This window comes from Phallusia mammillata, chromosome 1 (genome assembly GCF_965637545.1).
Source record: "Phallusia mammillata chromosome 1, kaPhaMamm4.hap1.1, whole genome shotgun sequence".
NCBI lineage: Eukaryota > Metazoa > Chordata > Ascidiacea > Phlebobranchia > Ascidiidae > Phallusia > Phallusia mammillata.
This window is the reverse complement of record NC_137252.1, coordinates 23,958,811-23,975,065: the sequence shown is the minus strand read 5'-3', so window position 1 is coordinate 23,975,065 and position 16,255 is coordinate 23,958,811. Positions and strand designations below refer to the sequence as shown.

The 16,255-nt window shown below is 37.3% G+C and overlaps 1 protein-coding gene across 2 annotated transcripts; it reads left to right on the top strand.

Annotated features, from left to right (window-relative positions):
• Positions 1–252: 252 nt before the first annotated feature.
• Positions 253–11,335, top strand: LOC145234227 (glycine amidinotransferase, mitochondrial-like). Of its 2 annotated transcripts, XM_080098983.1 has the most exons (10): positions 253–383; positions 2,295–2,375; positions 3,683–3,799; positions 5,255–5,450; positions 5,720–5,910; positions 7,169–7,306; positions 8,248–8,412; positions 8,806–8,869; positions 8,938–9,054; positions 9,195–11,335. In XM_080098983.1, exons 1-10 carry the CDS (start codon positions 330–332, stop codon positions 9,302–9,304), a joined length of 1,233 nt encoding a protein of 410 aa, XP_079955109.1. In that variant the 5' UTR covers positions 253–329; the 3' UTR covers positions 9,305–11,335. The 2 variants fall into 2 exon arrangements, with proteins under 2 accessions (XP_079955109.1, XP_079955116.1); XM_080098990.1 differs by lacking the exon at positions 253–383 and having other exon boundaries at positions 2,316–2,375; positions 3,667–3,799.
• The last annotated feature ends 4,920 nt before the right edge of the window (positions 11,336–16,255 follow it).

Sequence of the window (16,255 nt, the reverse complement as noted above, 5' to 3'; positions counted from 1 at the left end):
CGTTTTGTCGTTTGGTATATCAGTGAAGAAGCTTTAGCTGAAGAAGAGTTAAAGGTTTAGCTAAATGGACCGACAAATTTTAGCTAAATACTCATAGACCGTCTAAATGAATCATTAATGACACGCGTAATTAACCGGTTAATATAAGTTCATTTGGCAAGTATCAAAATTAATCAGGATTTAGCTGGAGACTATACTATTCGGAAAGATTGTGGTGTAACGATTTTCAAAATAAAAGATGGGTATAAAAAACAATGTTACTTATTCAGTTTTGGTCCAGATTTGTTGGCTAGGTATTTTTTATTAATTGACACTAATAACGTGAAATAATGAAGCGTGTATTATTGACGTACGGCTCAGTTATCCAAATACAAGCCAGACAGGTGGGTTTTACAGTGTTGTACATGTAAATATATGGTTATTTCCGCCTGTTTACATTAAGGCATACTTAACGTCAGAGCTGGATGATGTGTTGGAATTACATGAAACTTTCTGGTCCAACTTGATAATTTATGCGTGTGTAACACGTAATCTAACCATTTTTACTTACGTTACACTTGCGAAAGTTTGTTTGTGTTAATTATCAAAGTCACTGTAATTTCGTTTCGCAACGTTTGAATTTGATGTAAAAAAATTATGTTTAAATTGCGTATTTAAAAAAATGCTTTTGCGTAACTGACACACCGCGGCATACCTGACATACGCCGCACAGTTTGCATAAAACTGTACTAGATCCTTAAACATTTTTTAAGGATTCTAGTACAGTTTTTACATTTTTTAAAATATTTGCGAATTCAGGTTAGGCCCACACAGTATAGGTTGGTTACCTACATTTTGTTTGTTTTAGGGAGTGTTTCAAAATTACAGACAGGCAAAACTATGTGTAAGACAGTGTTCCGCGAGAGCGTTTCATACAGGAAACTAAAAACAATCGTTGGCATAAAAACATAACCTATTTATTTTCCTGTTCATCAATCGTTGGCATAAAAACATAACCTATTTCTCACTCACGATTTTAATGTAATGTGTTGTCTTCCTGTAACGTTCAGTTAGCCTTTTTGATCTAACCTAACCATTTAAGCTATCATGCATAAAACGCCACTTAAATTAGACTCTACTTTACATTTTAGAGCAGGGCTACTCAAATGGCGGACCGCGGTTCATATCAGGACCTTTGAGGTCGTTGGATGTGGACCTCGACGGTCTTTTGATTACCCCAACATATATACTATCATTTGTGTGTTAATTACTTGAACATTGCTATGTAGAGGTAGTTTTTAAACTGGGGTCCGCATAGCGATTGATCGGCGGGCTGCGAGGAGCCTAAAGTCCTGCCAAAATCTTAAGCAAGTTCAGACTGTCCAATTGTGACGAAAAAATGGATGATTATTCCATTATACCGGTGGTCAGCAACCACCGGGCCGCGGCCCAGTGCCGGTCCGCAAGGGGTTCGTTACCAGGGGTCACCAAACTATGGCCCGCGACGTCATTTCATCCGGCCCGCTAGAGTAGTTGGTGTTATTATACATCTGTTGCAAGATAATATAATGTCAAAGTATTTGTGCAACAACATGTAGGATTAACTTCACTTAGTTGGCTTTAAATGCAGTTTGTTACATAACAGACCATATGTTATTGTGCGCAAACAAACGCATTTTCTATATTGTTAATTGTGATGGAATAATTGGGTTTTGACAATTTTCAACACAATTTCACTATTTACAGTAGCACGATCTGACTCTGAGGTGAGTACTTTTGTTGGTCCAACAAAGACGCTTCGGGATGGCGATCCGCTATAGGGCTTGTAACCTATGTGGCTCTCACAAGATAATTTGAACGTGAAAAAAGTTTGGTTATCTCTAGGCTAAAGCATTCGATCAAACATTACAAACGACAAGTCCAGTGTACAGTTCAAAGTAGCTGCAGTTCAGAATACTTGTTTCGGTTTATGGCGAATTGCACAATTACAAGAAATTAGTAGACAAGTTCATTAGAGATACGACGATTTGTAGCTCAATTTGGTAACGTTAAAGTCACAGAGATTTCTACCGAGTCCTGCGTTGGTCAATCAATTGAACGGCTTCCCTGAGGGCAAATTGCATGACGTCTTTTTACAGACAATCAGGAAACCATTGCAATGAAAGTTTGTTATAGACACACATGTTGGTTTATACGAAACACCGTACTAAAGCCACCGTTCTAACTTCTAAAGCCATGCATAACATGCATGCAATTATGCCGGTGGACATTCTGGAAAATAGCAAATATATTTTTAAAAGTTCTTTTTTTAATAGAATGTTATTGCCTCTCGCACGAAGCTGGTTGTGGCGGTTCAAGCAACACGCAAACAACATGCAGATACAGCTGGACCAAAGGTAAATGTTTTATCTTAAAAAGTGATACCAAACCTTTTCGCTCTGGACGGCTGCATCACCTGGTCCTTGTTTTGCTCACGCAGCGGTTTTCAAACTTTTTTTTGTTATAACGGTCCCTTCGCAATTTTGAGCACTTGCGGTCCAAGCTAAATGTATTCTTAAAAGTTAAAATACCTCTGCAAAATAAAACTATACAGTTTCGAAACTAAAAGTTAATTTATTAAAAGCATTCCCACAACAGCATACAAAATGCATTTAGTTTCGTAAGATCACTTTGCGTGGGAATGTATCAGAGGCAATTTATCACGTCACAAACAAGACTTAAACAATATAAACACAGTACGCTAACAATCGCCTTTGTTTGTTACTTGAAAATTGGTAAAGAAGCACTTCTTGTCATTGAAAAATCGTTTGTCTATCTAATTTTTGCTCATGCACCCGCAAGATCTCATATTACATAACATTGCAGAAATACTTAAAGCTCCGCGCGGTCCCCCTGAAATCGCGTGGCGGACCCCAATGGACCGCGGACCCCAGCTTGAGAACCGCTGCGCTAACGACTGCTTTTTGGCACATGCTTGGAATTTTTCTTGTATTATCCCATCTGAAGTTGTAAATAGCAGATTAATATCCATGTTTATCCATATTGTTAATGAAACACTATCAGCAATACTGTTTATGACGTCATAACTGTTACGCTATGTGTCGCCCATTGATTCCACATAATGAGCCTGAAAAAAGTCTAGCAACAGGGCGTTTATGTCTTCATGTCTATATTATACCATTTTTACCAACCTAAAACTTAAGAACAGAAATCAGATGACCAAATGTGGCCTATAGTTTTCATTAATGATCGGCCGTCAATAAGCATATGTTTAAATGTAGGATTTGGTTGCCTGATTGCATACACCACTCATTTTTGTGCAGTTTGAGGCTCCTTGCATATCTCATTTAACACCTAAATAAGTGGTTCTCAACTTTTCATGCACCGTGGCCCCCTAAAAGTAAATTTCGGGCCTCGTGCCCCCCATAATTAACCCCTTAAGACATGTGCCCTCCTACCAAAAATGTATATAGCACACTCAACTAAACTGTTTATTTTTATCTATCTGGACTCACTTGCAATACACACCTTAATTGTAAGCATTATAAAGGGGAAAAGCTCACTGGGCATGGGCCCTGGTTGAGAACCACTGAGCTTAATTAAACACAAGCGGGATGCAATTAACAGAGCAAATGACCGGCGGAAAACATGTTACAACCCACGATACAAATAACTAAACAACAAAAGCTATCGTATATTCCAGGTTGACCGACAGAAAAAATCGCCAGTCTGTTCTTACAACGAGTGGGACCCACTTGATGAGGTGATCGTCGGTCGCCCTGACAACGCGTGCGTACCCCCACTTACCCCTGAAGTGAAGGTATGACAATGTATGCATATTATATATATTTCCGTTTTGAAAGAAATGATTTATGCCTTGTTCCTGTTCTTCATGAAACAGTCTAAAATTTAGACTACTGATAAGAAGCAAGAATCTTTCTTTTTTACATTCTATTGTCTGCGGGAGATTCCTTAGGTGACAAAAGTTTTTCTGCCAATATTATGGGTCCCTCCCCTTCCCTGAAAGGGACACATATTGTTTTTGTCTATACTTTTTTTCTTGTTTCTTTTTTTCTTTTTTTCCGTCTTACGCGGATTTGTTCCCACGTTTTGGTCAAGAAAGAATGGTTAAAACTTTTTCAAATTTACACACATTATAGATATTGGTCTAAAGATGGTATGAATTTTGACCCCGTTTGATCCCTCGGTTCACCCACAGTCCCCCAAAACGTGAATTTTTTAAAACGGCTATACTTGCTAAAGCAGATGATTCTGGAGTTTCATACTTTTTTGATTGGTGCATTGCAGCGTATTTTAAAGTATTTTGTAACTTAAAGTTGTATATATCTATTTTCACCCCTTTATCCCCAAATGTTTGTTTGTTTGTTCACATGTTAATGAGTTCAGAAATACAAGACTTAACCTGCTGAAATTTTAAACAGCTGTGGATAGGGTGCTCCTTGTTGGCTGTTAAAATTTTCAGTGCAATCGGCTCAGTATTTACTCTTACAGCCCCAAATATGTTTTTACATGCTGTCTTTTGTCAAATTTGTGCTCGCTCAGTGCACAGCTGACGCAATGGGAGTGATTGACGATAGTGGTGCATGGAAAAAATGCCTCTGCTTCACGCATGAACGCAGTCGTCACTTGACCATTTTCTCACTGGTTGGAATTAAGATGTTACGATGTTAGTTATATTGCGCTGTAAACGTTAATGTAGGTCAACTTATTCGTGTTTCGAAACGCAGAGCGACAACACAGGACGATTTGTTACACCTGTGTAACGTGACTTCTCAAACTGAAAGCGTTAATAAAACTGTTTCAGAACAGGTTTTGGACATAAAAAGCCCAGCTAAGCAATTGCATTGTTGGTATGTAGAAACTTAACGGCGCCAGGGAACGCTATGTGCGGATTAAAAATCATAATTCTATTCCAGTTTAAAAATGATTGTGCCCTATTTTTACTGTTACCAAATCACATATGCATATGTGTTGGGACCGATTAGATTATGCTTGCAGAAACAATTATGTTATAAAGTGCCAGGAAAAAGGTAGGGACTCAATGAAATGTTAGGTGCCAAATATATATCCATTATAAATATAGTAAATAGGATATGTGATACTTCGTTAAATATGATGTAGTATATACATAAACTGGCAATATATAGGAAAACCACTATTCTAGTTAAGTTTACATGTTTAGGTCCTTTGCGATAGCTTTGCGTGGAATGGAAAGACACGTTGAAATTAATGTATCTAACCTTTGTGTTACCAGGCTAACACCAGTCATCACCACTGGGACTTTTATCGAAAATTCGGGGGCCAATTTTTTCCACAAGAGCACCTGAAAAAAGCGGTGTCCCAAATCGAAGAATTGTGCAATGTGTTACGCCACGAAGGCGTCACAGTGAGGCGTCCTGACATAGTAGATTGGAGCAAAGCCTACGAAACACCAGATTTTAAATCCAAAGGTAAATAAATAATAAAATAAAATTATATGACAATAATTTTTAAGCGTCAATATGAAAAAAAACAGAGAAAGGGTAAAATGAGAACAACGTCACCCATCTTGTGTATTTTAAGTGTATGTCCCAAGCACCTAAAACAAGCGGCATTCACAACCGACATTATGTGCTCTTTTAATTGGACCCCTACATGTCAAAAGATAAACTGACAAAGATATTAGTAAATCCGAAAACTGTGTGTGGCTCGATATTTATATTCATCACTTTATATGCAGGGATGTACGCAGCTATGCCACGAGATATCTTGATCGTGATTGGTGAAGAAATTATCGAGGCACCAATGGCTTGGCGTTCCAGGTTTTTCGAATATCGCGCTTATCGGTCACTGGTGAAAGAATATTTTCAAGCCGGGGCTAAATGGACCACTGCTCCTAAGCCTCTTATGAGTGATGAGTTATATGATCAGGTAAGCCAATGTTGTTTCGTGCTGCTTTTGCCATGTGGAATTGCGATATCAAAAAGGGGAAGTACTCGATATACACGTGGACCCAATTATTAACTAAAAAGCCGGCAGTGGCCTTGTTCTCTACATGTTCGTGCATTACGAAGCAAAACAGTGGGCCAGAACTGACAACCCATTTAACGCTGAGAATGCGCACTCACGTGTATTTTTTGTGGTTCATTGTTGGGTGTCAACAGTGAAAGCCCATTATCCCACCCAAGAAAAACCTTTCGCCCCCTTAGGATTGAAAAACGCTCTAGTGTAGTTGATCTTTCCCAGCACTTGGCATCTTAGACGAACAGCAGCATAATAACTCCCAGACTTGCCACGTTCTGACCAAAAAACGAGAAACAGCAGAAAGAATCAAGCCAAAAAACGAGAAAAAGCAGGCAAAAAACTATAAATAGTATTAGATGTATGCAATACTATAGTATTAAATTAAATGACTGCGGTTTGTGCCAAAAAGGCCGCTGCGATAAGTACATTAAACTTCAGTTAATCCGGACCCGTTTGGACCAAAGTATTTGTCCGTATTAGGCAAAGATCAGGATTACCCTATGTGGATTAGTTCAAGCCTTCACACATTGTACGTTGTTTGTACCTCTAGGCCGGGGGTCACCAAACTTTTTTGACTGCGGGCCGGATAAGTCTAAAAATATTTCGCGCGGGCCACATAGTTTACATGTCTTAGCGCCGCCTTTCAAAACTTAACCCGCGATGCGATTTTTCTAGGTGCGCCAAGATTTGGTCTTGCTACAATCCCATTTAAAATCTGGTGATGCGACTGTTAAATTGTATAGGTCGTCTCTTACAAGCAATGCTTATATGTTACGTCACAAGTAAAGGCATTTGTTTGCGCACAATTGACACTAGTAGTCATGTCTGTGACGTAACAAACTGACTTTGGATCAATCCTGGGCGTTGTAATCCTATTAAACCAGGTAATATTATTACATTTTTCGTAAGAAGTAGATTAATTTTTGAATGATACAAAGTTATCAATACGGTTTGGCAAACCAAAAAATGTGGTCGCGGGCCGGATGAAATGACCTCGCGGGCCGGATCCGGCCCGCGGGCCGTAGTTTGGTGACCCCTGCTCTAGGCGAAGGCGAAGACCAAGGTTAACCGAGGTTTACTATTGCTTGTCCGTTTCTCTACGTAACGTTGCACTAGGTTAGTTTAAAACACTGTCAATATTTAAATTTTAGTTCGTTTTTTCTAGAACTACCCAATGGAGAATGTGGAAGATCGTCACAAACTCGCGAGCGAAGGACGTTACGTCACAACTGAATTCGAACCCTGTTTTGACGCAGCAGATTTCATGAGATGCGGAAAAGATATTTTCGTTCAGCAAAGTCAGGTTGGTAAGAAATTGAGCAAAATTCCCACAAATATTATTTGTTTGATTGTTAAAGCGTCTGCCGGTTTGGTAATTGTTTTTGACAAATCCATGATGTAACAAGACACTTTTGGTAAGTTTCTTCACTACAAAGTTACGCATTTGTTGCAAAGAACCCGAAAGTTCTAACTGTTTAACCATCTGTCACTCGCAAAACTGTCCGTAGAATTACAGCAATTATCACGGCAAAAGTACACCAATTTTGTTCGTTTTGCAATGTTAATGCTTGTGAAATATAGCGGAACTGTTACCGGGTTTACGCATACAATATAGGAACAAATATTTGTTAACGCAACATTAATGTCATGAGTGTTGGCTTTGCACAGTCACGTGTTGCGCAATAACATTTTAAACAATGTTGTACGATGTCGTATAAAAAGATATTATGAACAGTTACATAAAACTTATACCGATCAACAGATATCACACAGCTAGTTTTATGAAGTTAAGTATAGGCATAATGAAATGCATTTATGAATTTTAGGAATTTATGAATCACCATCTTTATTTTTAAAACGGGAATATTTTGCTTCATAAAAATTAGCAGGGTGCGAAACGTGCGTTTGAAGTGTTTAGTTATCTGTGGTTATTTTTGGTTATCTGTGGTTGAACTACAATCGACTAATTTTATGAAGCAATATCAAAGCGAATAGTTGTGGTGAGATTACAGTGACAACCTTTTTGAACTTTGGTCCGTTGAGATCGGCACGGTAAACTTTGCACGGTCACTGTTAAAAGCACAAAATAGTCGGTAACCGTTTGGGTAAATAGGTCACAGGTTGGTTAGGCTGTTTTACATCATGAAGTATAATATAAAGATATGTGCCCGACGAACTCAATCGTACCTACTGCATTCACAAACTTTTCATGTCTACTTAAACTTGACCTTTATTTGTTACAAGGTCACAAACTTGTTTGGAATAGAATGGATGGCCCGCCATCTTGGACCAGACTATAACGTGCATTTACTACAATTCAAAGATCCAAATCCAATGCACATTGATGCTACTTTCAACGCTGTTGGACCGGGACTTGTGATTGTCAATCCTGATAGACCATGTTTGCAGGTTGGTCAATATGCTTGAGATCCCAAAATGTGTTAAATCCGAGCATTGAGTCATCAAGTCAAGTTTGTTTGCTTAGTCAATTCATCACATTGTCATCGTTGAACAGTTACGTAAAACAGCAAGGACACCGGGTTATCGGGTCAAATTTGATTTGAATAATGATTGAGTTCTATGTTCAGGGTGCGAGTTGTTTACAATTTCGGACGGAATTGAAAGGGTCCTAACTTTGTGTCTATTATTATTTAGGAATATTTTATGTATTTAACGTCACAAAATGCAGCACGATCATATTTCTATGTTGAACTGGTTGTGGTTGTGGTTAAAGACAAAACTAACACTTCCCCGTGCTTGTGTATCGAACATTTTTGCAACACTTCTTTGTTTGCGTTTCAGTCTGAGATGTTCAAGAAAGCCGGTTGGAAACTGGTAAAGGCCCCAAAACCAATGGTGCCTGATGGTAAACATGACCACATAGCTGTGATATAGCTGTTTTTATTTCGAGTCAAAACTATGACTTGCACACAGATCATCCGTTGTGGATGTCATCAAAATGGTTGAGCATGAACGTTCTTATGTTGGATGAGCGAAGAGTTATGGTCTGTAAACACGAAATACCCACTATAAGAATGTTTGAAAGTCTCGGTAAGAAATTGTTTTTGAAAAAATAAAATTGTTCAAAGCACGACTTAGTGGTAGGCTTTTGTTTAATGTCGGCACAATAAAAAAATGCTGATGTTAAAAATTTCCTTTCATTTAAAAGCTTAATTTCGTGTACGTTACAGGAATTAAGGCAATACCAGTCGACATACGGTTTGCCAATTCGCTTGGCGGAGGGTTCCATTGCTGGACAACTGACGTCAGAAGAAGGGGTGTTCTGAAGTCGTACTTTTAAAACGACTTAAAAAAATTGCTACCCCAATGTTATTGATATAACCGTATTTAGAAACATTGATATAACCGTATTTAGAATTGTTAGGCAAATATTCCCTATGTAGTTTTGTTTTAAAAACGTAGTTCTTACATAAACCAGTGTTATAACAACCAGTTTAAGCAGTACCGATTTTTGAGGTAGCTGTGCAAGGCTTCTATACCTTTCTAAGTGTTATTGTTGTGTTATTGGTACATATTCTACGCAAAATACTACCAAGAAACTTGTAATGAACCTGGTGCTGTTTGACCGTAAAAAATATTTGTGTTCCGTCGAAAATACTTTAAACTGTATGTAGTGAACCCACCTAGTTTCGACATCAACAAATTCAGCAGTTTTATTGCATATATTTAATCTTAGTTAGCGAATGTTTTCAACATAATAGCTGTACTAGAAAAAAAATGCTTGATTATTTGCAAATACATGGTGTTTTAGGCTGTCTCTTGTGACATCATAAAGCACCATCTATCAGCCAATCGTTCGCATTAGATAGAAAGTTGTTACATTAGAAAAAATAGTGACCGCACTAGTGTATACTGTAAGAAACATGGGTTTTGCATTTATCCTATATCCTATAGCATGCTGTGATTTTTATAGAGCCGTGAAATATCAAAATACTTGCAAAGGGTAAACCAGGTAAAATTTTAAGAAAAGTTTGGGAACCTCTGCTATAGGCTCACCTGACTTGACAACGCTCTACTCCAGTAGCTAAAACACATAAGGGGAGGAATTAACTTTAAATGTACATGTGGTTTGTAAATGGACACATAAAAATACCCAACTTTAAATGTTTTTGTATGGTTTAGCATCTACTATTATATTCTATTTTGGAGAAATGAGAACATTTTGAATTGTTAGGGAAGAAATACATCGATAAAGTTGGGAACCGCTGCTAGATAATTAGCAAAATCGACTAAACGTATTTTGACAACATTCGTCGTACTCGTCTTGATAATTAGTATAACTGCCTCGAAGTATACTTACTTTTATAGGTTTCCTAGGTGTCCTTCACAAATCACGCCTCTCTGTGGCTGCACAGAGACGATTTTGTGCGGCCGTGAACCACTGATCCAGTGGTTCTTAACCGGTGGGAAATTTAATGGTTTTAGAGGGAAATTATGTGAATCAGAAGTCACCAAACTCGGGCCTGTGGGTTGAAATTAACAATATTTTCCGCAACAACATGTAAGATTAACTACATCTAGTTTTGCAAGGCGCATAAAAATCCAATCATTGTTTGTTACGTCACAGACATTACTAAAAGTATCAATGACTTTGTTATTGTTCGCGAATAAATGCATATGATCTGTTGATTGTGATGCAATAAATGACTAATGCAAGCACCTGAGATTTTTCAATCTTCCACACGATATTACTTTCTCAAGAAATCACTAATAAAACTAAATAAAATCGCAGTATACCTTTGAGGTCCCGAACAAATCGCTTCACAAAATTATTTCGATTAAAGAATAATTTTTTTTGTTAATGTTTGGCACAAAACATTATTATAAAAATAACAGAGGGGGAAATTTGAACTTGGTGATCTACTTTAATGGGAAACCGCACCAAAAAGGTTAAGAACCACTGCACTGATCTCTATAAACACTGGATTGCGCTACTACGTTGAACGGTTGGGTGATTTTTGAAGCAAATTGAAGCGTAATGGCGGCTGAAAAGGAATCCCCAAAAATTCATTGCGGGCAATGGGGAGAGAGTGGAAAAATGACGATAATTTTTATTTTAGGCATTTGTGTAGCGATTTTTGCAGATATGATTTGTAGATTAATAGGACGCATGTATTCGAGTGTGTAATAACCAATAAATATGCGTAGATTGACTGTGATGTGTATTAGTGTATGTGTACTGGGAATACATTATTCAGCTAATGTTGAAATACATCATTATTAAGTGGTAGTACATGTTTTATTGTGCAATATAAGTAGTTTACATGCATTTATTAATATTTAAGACACAAATCCAACAAGAATGGCTATTTTCTTCACACAAGGCGATGTGATACTTTATTTAGCATCACCTTGTGCTGACCGAAACTGCTGTTTTTGATTGTCAGCAAAGTCTTGGAGCTAAAATATGGCTGTTTAAAAGTTTTTTTGTAGTAGGTTCAACATTATTTTGCTTCTATGTTACAAACCATAAATCTAGTAAGCTCACAATTAGTTCATTTAATCTACCCTTTTCAGTTTGCAACCAACATGTGTTGAATAAATTTTTTCTAATGTTGTGAATTCTCAAACTACAAACTCTTAACAAAATTCTAATATCTCAAAGAGATACATGTGCATATAAATGCATTTAAGACATCATAGCAGTTAGGGTGGACAAGTTTAACTACCCAAATGAGTTGCCTATTTATGTACTATTTCAGTCAGAATCATGAAATATTGTTTTTATTCTACTTAATCAGCAATTTTCTGCAAAAACACACCTGCACACCAGTTATCACTTAAATTCTTGCTAAACAGGACTAAAGGCAACACATACACCAGCCAAGTTCATACAGATATCCTGTATTTTTTGTCAGATGATCACTATTATAACAGATGGTGCATTCACAAAATAAAAAAACAACAACCTCAAAGTTGTTTAATTTAAAATGTACAGCATATCATGTTACAGGCAGTGTCAGAAATGATTACAAAACATACACAGTGGAAGTAGAACAGTATACACACAAAAAATATTTAATCTGATTCCAATCCCTCTGTAGTGTATTTGTTGTCGAATAAGGCTGTATTGTAATCTGGCAGTGTCATAAAGCTTGAGGGTTTGGGAGGAGACTGAAACATTCCAGTGGAATTTTACCAGAGACAATAAAGGTTGCTTATTGGAGAAATATAAACCCTATTATGTCTGAAATGTTTGGAAACAAATTTATCATAAATGTAAAATGGAATTGCAAAATTTCATAATATCACCATGGCAAGGTAATAAAGACCCAAACCAAATGCACTCAATCGAGAAAAAAAGTCAAATAGTGTTAAAATAGTTGAAACATTCCTTTAGTTTTTGTGAATTAAAACGTTATTCCACATGTTGGTCAGATTTTCCTGAAGTTTGATAACAGTCAAAAACAGCAGTTTGGATTAGCACAAGGTAATGTCACACAAAGAATTACATCATCTTGTGTGATGGAAGTAGCCATCTTGTTGGATTCATGTCTAAAATGCTTAAAAAAGCACGCAAACCACTTATATTGCATAATAAAACATTTATTTCCACTTAGTAATGATTTTTATTTCAACATTAACTTAATAACGTATATCCAGTACACCTACACTAATACACATCACAGTCAATCTACGCATATTTATAGGTTATTACACACTCGAATGCATGCGTCCTATTAATCTACAAATCATATCTGCAAAAATCGCTATACAAATGCTTAAAACAAAAATTATCGTCATTTTTCCACTCTCTCCCCATTGCCCGCAATGCATTTTTGGGGCTTCCTTTTCAGCCGCCATTACGCTTCAATTTGCTTCAACCGTGACGGCCAGTAGCGCAATCCAGGGTTTATAGAGATGTGCCGTGAACGTGTTTGTTGGAATCTTTGTGACTGGCGGCCGTGACGTAAATAAAACTCTTTTGCCAAATATTTTGATTTTCAAACTGGTCTAAACACATTTTGTGGAACTTGGAAGAGTAATACCAGCCTATTAGTATACGCCTGACCAGGTTTTTTTTTAAGGTTTGGTTTGGGTGACCGCTAAATAGTTTTAAGAGACCGCAAGTGTTTCATTTAAATACCAAAAAATAGCCATTTCCAAATTTTGGGAAACCGCTGGAGAAATTTGGGGGACCGTTTCGGATACCACAAGTGTCACAATATATATTATGACGTCATAAAAGCTAAGACTGTCAACTTGTGTGATCAAGTTGGAAATTAATTTAGGCTTTTTAGACGCCATTAAGATGGCATATATATATAATATAGAAGTATTTCTTTACATCAGTAATTTTAAAACACAAGTTGGTGAAGGTTGTGCATCCTGGGCTATACCCATCAAGGTGGGGTCGCAGAGCAAGAAAGTTCGAGTATATCCCTGATCTAAAGTAGCGGATAAAGAGTAACTAGAGATAAAAAAAACAATTTGCCGACATTCATCTCTGCACATAAAAAGACATTCAAATTAGAAAAGTGGCTCAGCACACATTGCCATTGCACATACACTGCGTACACTTTATTTATAATCGGTTAAATTGGGTCCCATATCAGCCGCTGTCTTTTATAGCCTTAGTTGTTTCTGGAACCAAAAACTCATGAGTCTCCCACACATGCAAAGTTGCAAATAATGCATTTTGCAAAATAACTATGATAAATCTTGATGCTATCTGTTTAAAGAGGGCGATAAAAAAGTCTGCAGACATAATCATGCTATATGAGGTACAAACCATACAAGTCGCATTCAATTCAGCCATTGTTTGCAAAATTCAACCATTTACGGGATTAATGGGGTAAATGGTTGGGCTACGTGGTAAAACTTCACCTCAAAATGGAATATATTGTCTAAATTTTATAATATTGTTTAAAAAGTTAACCTTTTTAGGGGCTAATGGGATTGACGGTCAAAAATGAAAAACGACACTTAAAAATGACATATAGCACAAACTGTCAAAATTCCAACCAACTCGGCCAATGTTTAGAAATTACACCCGTTTTAGGGGTTAATAGGGTGAAGGTGGGGCTCACAGGGTAAAAGACATTGATGGATGACGTTCTATAAACTGTCTAAATTTCATCCAATTCAGACATTGCTTTAAACATTAGTTGGGTAAATATTGCGGATGCAGGGTGAAACACAACAATCGAAACCTAATTGTGGCAAACTGAACAACTCTCAAAATTTCATCAAATTCGGACATCGTTTTAAAAAATCACCCATTTTAGGGGGCTAGTGGGGTAAATGTTGGGGCTACAACAAATCGACATCTAATTAGGGCAAAATGAACAAACGCTCCTAATTTGAATGCCTTGATTGGGTAAACCATGCAAGGCTTGTTCAAATTCTCTGTTGAAAAACTTTTTGGGCCATTTTTAGACAAAATGGCATTCTTAAGAATTTGTATTTTCCGTAAATAGTGTTAGTAAGTTTTGAGGATATTATTTTAAAGACACTATTGATACTTCTGAACTCCTACTTCTATGTCTCATTCATATTCAAAATCACAATTACAGTTGTAAGGTTGACTTGGTTCAATATGTACAGCGTTTGTTCCCCACAACTGCAGTGGACTAATTTATTTCTGCAGGCAGGATTGTAACCATCTTTACTCATAGCACATTTAGCCAAAGCGTTAACAGTGTTACATTCACAAGTATTAGCATACCTTTGGCATTGCATTTGAACATGTTGCCATCCATTATCTATTCTGGTTGAATGTTATTGCAGCATGTCAGTAGTCTCATCGGTGCCTGACATTTCGGACATTTTGTTTCTGTTTGCAATTGTGGCAGTAGGAACAAGGTTGACTCATCACAGCATGCCTTAGCCACTATATATTTTTGGCATTTGCAGCAGAAGAAATGCCTGCAGTCTGGGTCCACTAAGCTTCCGGTATTGCAGCTATGACATTTTACTGGGATTGCGTACTCGCACACGACTACGAGATTTACTGTCCGGAAATTCTGTTGGACTAATACGAGGGTGCTTGTGCGTCACTGCAGGGCAATAATTGAGGTCTCATGTTCTTCTTGATCGTTTTGTTCAATATCATGTGATGCCTCTGGGACAGGGTCACTATTGTTGATAGCCCCAGTATTTACCCCATTAGCCCCCCAAAATGGGTATTTTTTACCTAAAGTTTGTCCGTCTCGTTTTTCCATCAAATGTTTAATGGATTTGGATGAAAGTTTCACAGATGGTAGATATAGTTATGTAGATGTGCATCCCACTTTGTTTTTGTTGATAACCCCCGTATTTACCCCGCTAGCCCCCCAAAATGTGTGTTTTTTACCCAAAGTTTGTCCTACTCGTTTTTCTATCAAATGTTTGATGGATTTGGGTGAAATTTACACAGATGGTAGATATATTTATGCAGATGTGCATACCACTTTGTTTTTGTTGATAACCCCAGTATTTACCCCGCTAGCCCCCTAAAATGGGTGAGTTTTTAAACAGTGTCAGAATTGGTTGAAATTTGGATAGCTTGTATAGTATGTCATTTATAGGTGTCGATTGTTGTGTTCAACCCTGTAGTCCTAACATTTACCCCACAAGCCCCCAAAGTGTAAAACGTGTTTGTATGTTACTGGGCACCACAAACGAAATATTTCTGTGGCGCAATAGTATTACAAGGGCAACCAGTTGTATGTTACTCATTGGGGCATTGTGGGTACTTGTTGGACGTTTTTGCGCCATGGCAGTTTAGCATAGAACATTAACGGTTGTTGCTCAAAACACCTCTAGTGGTCGAAATTTTAAACATTGGCGGATTGGGCTGAAATTTTGCAGTACTATTGATTGAGTCATTGCGGTTTTATATTTCTTTAGTTTATGTGTCAAATTTGCAGTAGTTACCCTACTAGCCCCCTGAAATGGGTCAGTTTTTTAAAATGTTAAATAGGACATACTTCAAACAATATCTGGGATGAATCTAATTTTATAGTTTGTTTTCTACATAGTATTATTATTTAAGCCCAGTGCCGATCACTGTGTTTTACATTACAACACTAAACTTTCACATGGTTATCTCTTGAAATGCATTATCTACAACTTTGCATGTGTGGGGACCCATGAGTTTTTGCTTGCCGAAACGACTAAGGTTATAAAAGACGATGGCTAATATGCGACCCAATACAAAATCAGCATAGGAAATATATTAATGTTTTAGAATAGGTTATAGTGTAAATGCAACAATAAAATTTGCTCAGCCACTCTTCTAGTTTTGAAT